The sequence below is a fragment of the Peromyscus leucopus genome, chromosome 16_21, assembly GCF_004664715.2.
Source record: "Peromyscus leucopus breed LL Stock chromosome 16_21, UCI_PerLeu_2.1, whole genome shotgun sequence".
Taxonomy (NCBI): Eukaryota; Metazoa; Chordata; class Mammalia; order Rodentia; family Cricetidae; genus Peromyscus; species Peromyscus leucopus.
In genome coordinates, this window is record NC_051084.1 from 68,268,555 (window position 1) to 68,282,596 (window position 14,042).

The 14,042-nt window shown below is 46.6% G+C and overlaps 1 protein-coding gene across 6 annotated transcripts in view; it reads right to left on the reverse strand.

Moving 5' to 3' along the window:
* Positions 1–14,042, reverse strand: part of Runx2 (RUNX family transcription factor 2) — a 325,752-nt gene that overhangs the window by 113,770 nt on the left and 197,940 nt on the right. For 2 of the 6 annotated variants that reach the window (XM_028890678.2, XM_028890680.2), the window contains one exon: positions 180–245. The exons of the other annotated variants lie outside the window; for them this stretch is intronic. In XM_028890678.2, the coding sequence (XP_028746511.2) occupies positions 180–245 (66 nt within the window). The remainder of the gene's footprint in view (positions 1–179; positions 246–14,042) is intronic. 6 annotated transcript variants of the gene reach the window in all.

A 14,042-nucleotide genomic window follows, 5' to 3' on the forward strand; every position in this document is an offset into this window, starting at 1 on the left:
CCCATTGGTTGTAAATCTTCACCAGGAGCTGGGATTCAGGGCGTGAAATGCACGTGTCGTACAAAGTAACGGCTTGAAAGCAACATGGGGTTGACGACCCCTTTTTTTCTCTCTCACAAACCAGAAGACAGTAGCCCTCAGACAGCCCAGTCCAGCCCCCCAGGATTGTGAAGTCTCACCTGCCTGGCTCTTCTTGCTGAGAGAGGAAGGCCAGAGGCAGAAGTCAGAGGTGGCAGTATCGTCATCTGGAAAAGGAGGGGACGAGCTCTAAGTTCCCGTCCAGCTCTAGCATTGACAGCTGGTCTATGGCATTTGATTCCCAGGCAGGAGGAGAAACAAGGGCCTTGGGGTGGGGGTGGGGGTTCCCATCCCTCCTTAGTGACATCCCAGAACCCGCTGGCCCGTCTGCAGAAGGTGCCCAGCAAATGAGCTGCCTCCAATACCAGAAGCAAACATTTTCAAGATGCCAAACTAACATGCATGCAGCCTGGCACTTAGGCTCTGCCTTTTATAAACCCCTCTTCCCGGGACTGGCCTCTCCCTCGCCCCTCCCCCTAAATGACATTCTGACAAGCCTGAGTTTTAGAAGGTGGAGGTAATGAGGCTGTGAGAAGCAGAAATGGGAGCAGATGAGCATACCCACCTTCCTACCCCTCCTTCCCCGCCCCCCGCCCCACATCTACCCCTCCTCCACATTTATGGGCTGCCACAAATGATACAGACCCCAAGCAGAGGCCACAGGTGGTCCTCAGCAGTCTTCTTGCCCCACAGCATTTAGGTGAAGTTGAAGGGCCAGCCTAATAGATACAGGCAGGCCACTTCCATGTGCATTAAGTTCAGTACCCAGAGCACACGAAAAAAGCCAGAAGAGCTGTAGTAGTTTAAAACGGAAAGAAGCCGCACTTAAAACATCAACGCTTGCCCCTCAAAGAAGCACAGACTTCACACACAGATAGACATGCTAATGTTTTTTAAAGGCTTCTAACATGTATTTATTTTTCCTTAAAACTATGTTTTAGGAATAATTAAAATTCCATATGGCTTCGCTTATTTTGATGCAGAAATCTCATTAAAACTCTTTATGGGGGCCCCTGCTAGTAAACACTGATATGGCTTTGTATTTACTCGTACCACACACCTCTATTTTAGCTGCTACGTTTTGCTGATGTTTTTATTGCTCAGCAACACATGCCAAGAGTGCTGTAGCTTTGGGTTTTAGAGCCGTTAACTAACACAAACTGACAGTCATCTCTCAATGAGTGACCTCAGGTTGGGGTTCACTGGTCTTCATTGAAAACAACAGGATGCTGGCCAGTCACTTCTTTGTGAAGTCTTGAGGATCAACTCTTTCTTGACTGTGTGAACTAAAGTAGACATAAAAGAACTAGAAGAGACTCTTTGTAATCTATGAACAACGGCCTTTTCCAGAATCTGCTCAGTCATTTTATGTTAACAGGCGTTATTTCTGAAGCTGACTGCAGTGTATTGGCGAGGAAGAAACAGGGACTTTTCATGTATGGTGGGCAGGTGGGGGGATCCTAACAGAAACCTCAATTTCCTTATAATCATTGTTTCAGAGGGAAGAGATGCATCTCCACATCTCTCCCTGAATAGGTCTGCACCCGAATTTGTACTCTGTCTTGTACGAGTGGCGTGGCTTTCTTCTGCACCTCCTTTTTTGGGTGATTTTGAAAATGACACTGCTCCTTTGTGTCATCAGCCACATTACAGCCACAAACTTAAAAAAAAAAACAACTTTAAAAACACATACTGAATTGACAATGGAAAATGTCAATTTGACTTGTTAGAAATGCCCACAAGATGAAAGCTTGGACTGGGTATGCCCATCTAATTTTGTACATGCAAACCCACCCTACCCCACCCCATAGTGACAGGCCTGTAACCTCAGGACAACCCAAACATCTTAAAGCTCCCAGCTACAGTCTACTGAGTAAATAAAGCTAAGATCATTCTTTTTGCTGTTGTCCATGTATATATAACCCTGTCCATGGACAAGGGACACTAAACTGTGCTGAAAAATGGAAACTGCCAGGGAATTGAGGGTTCTACTATCCACACGAGACTGGTTCTAAGAGTTTCAAAATTAACCTGGGCCGGCGGGGGGGGGGGGCACAGTTTAAGCCTGTAATCCCAGCACTAAGGAGGCTAAGGTAAGACTATGTACAGTGTGTTTGAGGCCAATCTGGACTATATAGTGAGCTTCAGGCTAGTTCCAGCTACAGGGCTGAGATCCCTATCTCACAACAAAATCAAAGTTTCAAAATGGTGTTTCAAGTGCCTGGTGGGCCGAAAGGAGTTAGTGAAACTCCAAGATGATGATGCATCTTCCTGATAGGCTGGTTTGACTCACCCTGGGGATGGAGCGGCAACACTACACAGTAAACCTGAAGACTGTGTCAGGGAGGAGACTGAATTTTTGGAGAAATAAAAAAGATTTCCCCAAAGCTTTGTACCTATCAGCTGGGCAGTAGTGGCGTACATCTTTGATCCCAGCACTCAGGAGGCAGAGGCAGACAGATCTCTGTGAGTTTGATAGCAGCCTGGTCTGCAGAGTGAGTTCCAGGACAGCCAGGGCTGTCTTAAAAACAACAACAACAAAAATGTACCTATGACATTTCCTGCTATGTCCCCTGATCTCCCAGGTTAGCCACAGACCTCCTTCTGCAGGGCAAAGAAATCTGATGGGAAAGTCTAAACTCGCGATGGATTGTCATCTAATCTACACTTGACAGTTAGGGAAGCTGAAGCCAGGGACGAGCCAGTCACCCGAGCAGCATCCTCACACAGTGGAGCACAGGGAAGGAGGCAGAGCCAGCAGACAGACACCTTTGACTCCTAAGAGCGGACAAGCAGTCTGTTTTACCCTGGAAGAATCTGGTTGAGTCAATCACGGCCCCCCTCCCCACTTCTCTCACTGTATTTGTCCAATTGGAAACTACTTAAGTAGACTCTCTTGGGATCTCAGTGTCCCCCCCCCCAGTGATAATTACCATTTTGGGGGACCCTCTTAGTGCTCCACTCTGGCCACATTGTTGATCTAATCTGATAAACAGTTAGCAACCAGTTTCAGTTCTCAGGGTACAGGAAGAATGGGAATCAAGGTCACGGGCTCCATCCCCTGGGATCTCCTGACTTCCTACAGATGCACTCCATTCTGAAGCTGCTGTCTCCACTCCCAGCCACAGCTGGAGCTGGACAGCTTGCAAACAAACGTAGCTGCCTTGAGGAGGAGGAGGAGGAGGAGGAGGAGGAGGAGGAGGAGGAGGAGGAGGAATGTTAAGAACCTTGCTGGTGGAAGCAGCAGCAGCAGGAGCGGCCGCCTCTCACAGGCTAATACAAACTGGGAAGAATACACTAATATAATGCCCATGAGGTCCAAATAAAAACAAAACCAATGTTAAAAGTAAAAACACCTTGCCTCGCCCTGCAAGATCTGGGAGAGGAAAGGCAGCAGGCTCTCAACCTCGTCAGGCTTCTGGAGTCTTCAGAGAAGGGGAAAGTGTGTGGAACCCAGACAAGAGGAATACAAGAGAATCTTTGAACATGCCTTGCCAGGCCCCTACTCATCTATGCTAGGTCTTTCATGTGCTGCTTTCCAATGCTGCTTACCCTGGATCACGTCTGACTCACAAGTAGAGACAGCTGTTGAAGGCACGGATCTCTCCCCGTCAGGGCTTACTAACGGGAATACTCAGTCTTTCTTTTTTAAAAATGACTTACTCATCTTGTGTCTATGTGTGTGTGCTACACATGTGTGGGTACCCATAATGGCTGAAAGAGGCCATTGGCACTGAACTCTCTCTCTCTGACCCCTTCCCTTTTTTAAAGTACCGGGGAATCGAACCTATAGCCTCAGGCATGCTAGGCAAGTGCTCTACCACTGAGCTACAGCGCTACAGCCCAGGCCCTAACTTTAGGACACACGTATCATTTAGTAGACCTTCTCTAAACAGTTGTTGACTGGAAACAGGCAAGGAGGTCTTTACAATCAAAGGAAACTGGACTTGGAGGACAGTGGAGGAAGCATTTGTCACTAAGGGGTGTCAGCAGAGGAACGGGGCATGTCAGCTTCCCCGCTAAACATTAAGCAGAACCGACACACCCCAGCTGAAGGAGGAGAAGAAACCCAGAGCACCTGGGATCTAACTGGACGTTCAGTTAGATCCAGAGCCCATGCTTGCGGGGAAGGACACCATGGTGTGACATGAAAAGCCAGCAGACCTGGCAGCCAGGGGTTAATTTCAGAGATACTCTGGGGCTGGCTACACGGCCGGAGGTATTGCTTCAGCAAATCTCCAATGAAGCTCATGAACTCTTTTATTAACCTGAGACATCCTTCCCAGGAACACAGACCACACGAGACCTACACAGGGCTGCTGTCCTCTGCTCTGCATGGGCTCCTTCCGCTTCAACGCTTGGGCTGCCCCATCCATCCCACCGCCTGCTTACATAACAACTTCCTATTTTGCTTCTCTTCCAACAGCAGTCATTTTTCTGCAGCGCTCTTTTGAGCCCTTGCTGGCGACTCTACTGAGTTATTAGCTGTCTCTCAGGCTGTTCTCTCCAACTAGAGTCAGCTTTGGATGGCAGCTGATTTATTTTCCTCTCACATCCCTCCCGGAACCTAGTAGATTGTAAGAGCTTCAAATTAAAAAAAGAAAAAAAAAAGAGTGGTTGGATGTAAAAACAAGAAAGTGCATGAGCTTAGGCATCAGCATCTCTGCAACACGGTAAGAACCAGGCATCCAAACTACTAGGGAGGGGCTAGAGAGGTGACTCACATACAAGAGAGCCCACCTGTAACTCCAGTTCAAGGGGGCCTGACACCCTCTGGCCTCCAGGGCAGCACCTGCACACACATAGTACACACAAACTCATGCAGCCACACAATTTGCACATACATAAAAGTGATAATTAAACCTGTTTTTTTAACAAGTTTTTGGGTGGCTCATGTCTGTAATCTCAGGACTCACGAGGCTGAGGCATATGGAAGATCACCATGAGTTTGAGTCCAGAATAGACAACACAGTGAGTCCAAGGCCAGTTTAGCTTAGGCTGGTCACATAGGGAGATACTGCCTTAACAAAACAAACAAACAAACAAACACAAACAAAAACTATTAACAACAAAACAAAACTAAGCAACGCTGACATCAAATCTAAAATGTAATTTAAGTACATCTCATACCTAAAATCTTGTTAAATGCTCTTTAAAATGGACACCAAGATAGTCTTAGCCACCATCACATCACTTGACCTCATACTTCAGACAGAGCCCCTGCCCAGCGACATTTGCCACTAAGAAACAGATGTCCCTGTTTTACTAGCATGCTATTCCTTCCTTCCTGACACCCACCCTACCTCAGAACCATTATGCATGGAGCTCCATACTGGGCAGACCCTGGGGAAGAGATGAAACAGGAGGATGGGACAGAATCGGGACAGAAACACACACCCTTCCAGACGCTTAGCACACTTGTCCCTGCTCTGAGCTTCGGCCCATTGCTGCCATTAAAGCCACCGTGTTTATTTGGAATCAGTAAGGTAATGGGGACAAAATTTGAAACTTTCTGAATGTCTGCACTTGTGTAAACAGCCAGCATTTCAGAGTCATTAATCATCCTTGATGGGAGCTAAATCAAGCCCCATGGATGGGTGGAGCTCCATCAAGCACCATGGATGGGTGGAGCTCCATCAAGCACCACGGATGGGTGGAGCTCCATCAAGCACCATGGATGGGTGGAGCTCCATCAAGCACCATGGATGGGTGGAGCTCCATCAAGCACCATGGATGGGTGGAGCTCCATCAAGCACCACTGATGGGTGGGCCCCAAGTATCATTGATGAGTGTAGCTCCATGGTAAAAGCACTCACCTCACTTGCAAAGACCCTAGATTCCATAGCTAGAATTGAAGGAATAAGGAAAGAACAAAACAAGAGAATAAGCCATAGATGGTTTTGACAGAAAAGACATGGGAGTCTGTGGGTCCATGAGGGGCAGGGGCAGCAGGGACTCCAAAGCGTCCTCCTGCCCCAGACCCAACACACTCCTTCCTCTCTGCCACCTGATAAGACAGGATGTGATGGTGGGGAAGAGCTCAGGGTCTGTGCTCCGTAGAACCACCAGGGAGAAGGGACTCTTTCCATGTCTCCCTTTTCAAGCCAAGGTAGCAACCCCAGAAGACCACCCTTAGCCACGTGCAGATGGGCCCACCACCTCTGGTGAGGCATTGCCCAGTTACCGTGCAAAGAATGTGTAAAAATGAGAGAGAGCCTGCGTGTGCATGGAGAGTAGTGGTCCACACTCAGACATCTTGTCTCCCTGCTCCTCGGGATGCACATGCTTCCTGCTGAGGGGACACAAACTTGGGGCTCCCTGGGAAGCTTTTCTGTGGCTACCCCTTCAGAGTTCCCAGACCAAGGTAAGCAAACACCAACTGCAGAACTCATGGCCACAGAACACCCCCTCCCATGGTGTGCAAATTTGTACTACTTTCTTATCAAGCATCCCACAAATATTTGTGTCTAGAAAGTATATTATGCCATTTAGATTAAAGCATGGCCATTGACATTAACATTGTTTTTAGATAGGTATTTTTCCTTTACCATAGGACCCAGCTACTTCTCCCCTGGGTATATACCAGAGAGCTCCATGCATACCCTACCATACCTATGCTTACTGCTGCTTTATTCACTATAGAAAAGAACTGGAATCAACCTAGTTATCTATAAACAGACAAATGGATAATGGAATCTACATACGTATATATCATATATATATTGGAATACTACTTAACTCTAAAAAATGAAATTTGAAAATTTGAAAGAAAATGGATGGACTTAGAATGTATATTATTAAGTAAGGTAGTAAGGTCACATGCTCTCAAAAAGAAATTGTATTTTCATTCTCATATGGACTGTAGACAATAATATATATGTATGGAAACAAGTGTACACATGGGTACAGTATAACATGAAGAAATAAAACAAGCTACATATGAAGGGACGAGGAAGGACTGAATGCAGGCAATGGACACAAGTTATAAAAGGATAGAAAGCTAATTGTCTTTCTAGGTCTAATTCTATCATGGATTTTTGTTGTTTTGATGGTGGATAAGTGCATAAAATTTATTCAATATTAAAAGTGTAACATTTAATGTGAAGTTTCACAACTTCCATTCTGAATGCCAATTCTAACTGTATAGAAGTTCGTTAAGTTGTATAGACTTTGGGCCTGGTTAACTTTGGTGTGCAATGGCTTTTACTTATTTGAAAATTTTTTTATAATAAGGTTTATTTTAAAAAATCATTTTGTTAACTTAGAAAAATAAAGCATATTAAGGAACTGAACTCTCTCCTTGTTATGTATATGTGTTTGTGTGTGTGTGTGTGTGTGTGTGTGTGTGTGTGTGTGCAGGTGAATATGCCTATGTTCAAGTCGAAGTCAGAGATTGACTTTGACTATCTTTCTCAGTCACTCTCCACTCTGTTTTTGAAACAGAGTCTCCCTCTGAACATGGAGCTCATCGATTTGGCTGGGCTGGCCAGCCAATGAGCTCGAGGGACCCACATGTTCCTACCTCCCCCAGAGCAGACTTTGACACGTGTGCTCAGGATCTGAATGCAGATCCTGAACCCTATGCTTCAAGGGCAGGCACTTCACCAACACATCCTTCCTTTAGACTCTATCTAATACCTCATGGAAAAGACGAGTGCTTCAGAAATACAGCTCAACAAACGAACACTAATCTGGTCTCCAGAAGACACGGTCCAAGAATCAAATTTAGACTGGGCACAAAATATTTGCATTTCCACACTTAGATTCTAAAGGGATTTATATCATCAGTTGCCCCCAAACTGACCCCCTCGTTCTAAACATGACTAAGCAACACAACATTTGACTTAGCTTCGTTACCTAATAAGTAGGAAAGCACACATTTTAGGGAAATGCAAAGGACCGCGCTAAAGAGAACAGCAGAACGAGAGATGGAACCAACCCTGAAGACAATAAAAGGACTAGCAAGCTCCATAGTTTTACCCACAAAAAAGGGCCTCAAGTCTCCAGTGTAAATATTTGTTTTCAGTGTTGTAATAAACTGTGCTTTCCACAGCATACTCACAAATTCAGACAGACCCGCTGATCCTAAGGCAGGAGGGGCGCGAGAGCAGGGCACCCAGGCAATCTTGAGAAACACAACTATTCTTTAAACCCACCCCAATTTTAAGGATATTGCAGGAATAATCCACTTCCGCTTTGTGAAAGAAAAAGGGGGCCGACGGTAGAAGACGTGTGTGTGTGTGTGTGTGTGTGTGTGTGTGTGTGTGTGTGTGTGTGTGTGTGTATCCAGGGACCCAGGGCAGAGAAGGAAGGAGCTAAAGGCTGTGAGGGTGGAGAATTGGGAAGGGAAGAGGGGAAAGATCTCGCTAGGCCTTGATTAGGAACATTTTAAAGGAACGGTGGATAGTCTTTGAAACCAGATCCACTGCAGGAAGGAAGCCAGCACCCAGGACACCCTGTCTTTCAGAAGGGGCCACCCACGGTGCCGCGAGTCATATGACTGCTCTGTCACATCCTGAAGCCATTTCCAGCCCATGCACACGTCTGAGCTCCCATTTAGAGAGGATGGGATATATTGGGAACACACATATGGAAACACTTTCAGAGAATCAGTTTCCATGAAATTCATAATGAGCCAAGTGGCTTCAGATGTGGTTGCGTTCCCCCGATTAGCCAGGAAAAAAAGAGGGGGGGAGGAGGAAAAAGGGGGCAAATCCACCCTTTCAGACCCTATTTCAGTTTCAGAAAAATTAAAAACCACTAATGAGTTATGGCTACGAAAACATGGAGCCACGATTAAAACGGGAGGAACTGGGAAAAGGAGGCAGAGAGATTGGAAAGCAATAGTCTTTAACCCCTAAAAATAACAGCTTCTATATCGGTAATCTTATCTTGAATCTGGCGCGGCTTTCCTGTGATGGTATCTACCCCGAGTGGCGTAATTAATTTTCTGACATCCTGGCAGAAAGCAGAGCAGTGCGCATGCCCACATGAAGGGGCGCAAGGAGGAGGGGAGCAGGGGCGGGAGGCAGAGGCTGCAAGACCGGCTCTTATTTGATAGATAGCACGTGGTCAATTAAGAATATTTTAAAAATTGCAACTAAATGATAAATTGTTCCTAAGAATTTTTTTTTTTTGAGCTAGAATTCAGAGAGGGCAGTCTGGTACTTCACCGTGGTTTGAGCTAGAGGTAACTTGGACTGTATTAAAAATAGAAATTTGTGAGACTGGTTGACATGTTCTCTATTAGCCACCGAAGCTTAGCTGAACAGGAGAAGGAGACAAGTGGGGAGGCTTCTTACAGGACACCAAAGTGATATTAGTGAGTTAAAATATATTAAAAACAAACCAACAAAAGCTTCACATAAATTTTTAGATTAAACGTGAGATTGGAAAAATCCTCTGCTTAGGGGGAATTGTGGATGCCAGTCGGCTGGGGAAAGCATGGTGAAGGAGTCCTAGGTTTTCATTTGCCCTTCAGGGTACTGCCCTGGAAAAGTTTAAGCAGCATTTCTTTCAAGCCTGGTCACAAGCCCAAAGCCGTGGTGAAGGAATGCTCTGACCTGTCATTGCCTGGTGATGGTGGGAATCAGATCTGGTGATGGCTTAGCCAACACAGTCTGGTGATCTGCTTTCCCCCAGCCGCATGAGTCCCTTTAAGGGACCTGATATTCACGGTGACCCATGGGGCGAGCAGAGGCTGGCTTAGAGGGATGGGTCTAAGACACCAGTGCCACAGCTCTCGTCAGCACCTGGGGTGACGTCTGTGAAACCCCTGCCACTGACATCACGTGAGCAAATCTTCCACGGGAGGAGACAGTGTCACCAACCCCGTTTTCTGAATGACAAACTTAAAGTTACAGACAAGTACCTAGTGGCCCCAGAACCTGACCCTAGACCTGTGTGGCCCGTCTGCCATGTAGGAACACTTTCAAGTCAATTCTGACAGACTGGCTAAGGCTGAGGATGAAGAGGTCCTGATAGACTCTGGGGGCACCTGAGAGAATGAAGCCAGGATGGATATGGCTTGGGGAGCTGATATCCGCCATCTTCTTGCCATACTTGACCTTGCCCCGGAATCTGGATATTGTCCATATCACTGATGTCCTGTGGGAGCTGAATTAAATCACATCTTATAGTCCTTAGGCTGACTGGCTCTTGTCATTGGAAAACAGTGAAAGAACATAAAGAGCAAGCATCTCTCTTTCTTACCTGTTACTAATTGCCAGGTGCAAGCTAGAAAACCCATGAATTGAGACTCTGAACGCTGAATTTCCCGATTAACCCCACACACTCAGCCCCAGGAGCCAACCAAAATCGTTTATGAAGACTCTGCCTGGGAAGAGAGACGTGTGGCAAGTGAAAGAAGCTCTTTCCACTGCCCCATTTCCACAGACTGTACTTGGGGGGTAGATTTTGACATCTTTGTCTTATAAAGTGGCCCCTCTACATCAAAGTCCAACCCAGCCTCAGACTAGCCGTCTGGAGTGGTTTGAATGAGATGTCCCCCACAATTTTCAGGCATCTGAATACTTGGTCCCCAGTTACTGGTGCTGTTTTGGGAGGCTTGGGAGGTGTGGCCTTGTGAGAGGAAGTGTATCAATGGGGACAGGACTTTGAGGTTTCAAAAGCCACATGCCACGTTCCCAGTTAGCTCTGCTTCCTGTTTGTGGTCTGAGATGTGAGCTCGCAGCTTCCAGTTCCAGCTGCCATGGCTGTTGCCTGCTCTCCCTGCCAGGATGAACCATCACCCTCTGGAACCATAAGCCCAAGAAACTCTTTCTTCTATAAGTTGCCTTGGTCATGGAGTTTTATCACAGCCATAGAAAGTAACTAAGACACCTTCCAACAACCCTCACACTGATCCACAAGACAGGCCAGGGGATGGAGTTGGCTCTGGATGGCAGGTGGAAACACACAAAACCCAACCTACAGTTTTCCGAGATAGACTAAGAGGGTTTAGCATGGTGGTGAGCCACCCAGACCTTAGTGCGTGCAGTATAGCCCAATTGCCCAAAGCGCCAGATCCAGACCCTGAACCAGATGACCACCCCTCTTCCTCATCCTCACTTGTGGATTGTATGCTCCGGGTACTACAGTCAAACTGGACCCTTTCCACTTTCCCTAGCACCAACATTTTCCCCCTTCCTTGGCCTTCCCCATCCATCCCCTCCCTCCCTTCCTCAGCACCGGGGATTGAACCTGGGGCCTTCCACATGCTAGGCAAGCACTCTACCACTGACCTATCTATTCCTAGCCCTCTGTTACTCTATATCTTGAAACAGGGCCTCCATCATTCACCCTCAACTCACTCTGTAGGCTCCTGGGGGAATTGAACTTCACTCTCCTGAGGGACTCCTCCTGGCCTCGGTAAGTTAGGATTACAGGCCTGCTAATCAGGTCCAACTTGCCTTGGTTGATCATTTCTTCTGTGCTTGTACCCTCCTCCTCTCTTTAAATTGCAAACAGTCCTTCAAATCTGCCTCACAATCCCTTCCTACTGGGAGCTTCCTCCCACATTTCAGGGGCCCTAGCGCCCTCACCTTCCTCCATGATTCTCGGAGTCTCCACTTGTACCCTGTATAGACATGCAGAGGGACAAAAACTACCTCGCCGTCTCTACTGGCCTACGTTCTTTTGGAATCAGAACCCTGCCCCTCTTCCTTTGGACACCTCGAAGCCTTTCTTGGAGAAACGGATGAACAATATCACATGCACAAGGGCAAAAAGGGTGGCATGGCAAACCCTTGTCCTGTGGCGATTTGTGCGCACCGTCTGTCTTCTTCCTGCGCAGCCAGCTGCCATGTCTGCAGGAGCACAGCTGTGTGGACCCAAGCCACAGGACTCACCTGAGTTACCCTGCACCCACAGATAGCCTGCACCCCCACTTCCACACTGTATCTCTTGCCCTGCTCACTTCTCCTACAGACAACTCATCCTTTGACGTCGGCCCCAGGAAACCATCAGGTCATCACGCCAACACTGACTCTCAAAAGCTGTAATTACATAAAAATGTGGGATCTCACATTCACCTGTTTTAAGAACTTTCACTGTTTTTACATGCATCTGGCTTAATCTTCACAAAATGCCTATGAGGCAGGTATGGCAGGAAACAGTGACAGTGAGTCTTTGTCAAGAAAGGAAGGACCCATCCATGTCCCAACTAGCTACTGGTGGGACAGCATTGTCAGTGCCCTCCTTCCACACTGGGCTTACCCTGTTGGCATCTAGTACTTCTGTGCAAATAGAATTCCTGATAGGAGGTCACACAGAATTTCTTTCCAAACAGGCATCCTCACCTGCTTTCTATTGACATGATTAACACCAGAGCCAGAAGCCACTTGGAAAGAAAAGGGTTGATTTCACCTTACAGGTGACACTCCATCATCAAGGGAAGGGATGAGAAACAGGAGACAGAAGCAGAGATGGAAGCAGAGACCATGCAGGAACACCACTTACTCCCTATAACGTGCTAGCCTTTCTTCTTATACAATTCGGGACACACACACACACACACACACACACACACACACACACACACACTCAGAGGTGGCACCACCCACAGTGGCCTGGGACCTTCTATATCAACCATTAATCAAGATAATACTCCCACAGACTTGCCTACAGGCCAATCTGAAGGAGGCCTATTGCATACTCTCAAATGAGGTTTCTTTTCCCAGATAACTCTAGCTGGCATCAAGTTGATGAAAAGTAACCAGGACAACAGAGAACCATTTAACCAGCCATAGCAATGCACGCCTATAACTCCAGCACTCAGGCAGATGAGGCAGGAGGATGACAAATTGGAGGCCAGCCTGGACTATCTAACCTGTCCTTGTCCCCAAAAATGAAACAAAACAAAACCCAGGAACAAACAAACAAAAGAATTCCCCATGAGACCTGGTATGGCTTCTCGTGTGACTATTTAGATCCAATGGCATCAGAAACAAAAATATCACCTTCTATTTAACTAAAAATTTGACTTAATCTGAAAGGATTCCTTTCCGAGTGTCACTAAAATTTAGCCTAAAACCAGGGAGAAGAGGCCCGGGACAGGAGGCCGGGACTCCAGCAAACGAAGTCCCTTATGTAACTTGGGAAGCTAAGTGTGGTGTTACTGCAACTCACTCCAACAGCCTCCAAGTTTTCCACTCAAGCCCTGCACACAGAATTAACTCAAAACTTCTGCAAGAAAAACGTCCCTTTTAGAGTTTGATTTGGCATCCATTTCAAAGAACTGTTTGTATATTTTAGAATAAGGAGACTTCTCCTTTGATTGAAACCTCTCTTTTAACAATGGACAAGAGAAGATTTCCCTTCTGAATGACTTAAACAAAAACAAACACATCTTCGTTACATGGACCCTTGTTCTCAGAGTGATCTTTTTTTTTAAATGAGAAATAGAGTCCTACACATTGTTAAGCATTTGGCAAAGGCCTTCAAACAGCAAAAGTCAAGTAATGAAATTCTCCTTTCTGTAGGAGATAAATAAATACTAGCCTCCAAATGGGACTTTCACTTTCTCTTCACTTGATAACATTCCACAGTCAGCATACACAGACACACAGACACACACACACAGACACAGACACACACACACACACACACACACACACACACACACACACACACACACCTCCAAAGGGCTTCATTCAGTGTTTATTCTTGGTGCTGTATCAGTAAACTCGCCACCAATGGACCATCAACATCTGTTGGTGGCTGCTCATGACCTCTTTTGTGTGTCTCTGAGAGGTGAAGCCCTCTGTCTCCCAAGGATAAACAGATACACCTGACGGTGGGTTGGGGTGTTGTTTCTTTTAACGAGGGGGGAGGGGCTGGTCTATTCTTGTGGGGTTGTGGGACAAGAGACAAGTGCAGAGCAGTCAGTAGTGGTTCTTCAAACAGTGGGCAATCTCTGTCTGCTAGGATCAAAACCCAGCTCCTATTCTCTCACAGTCAGAATA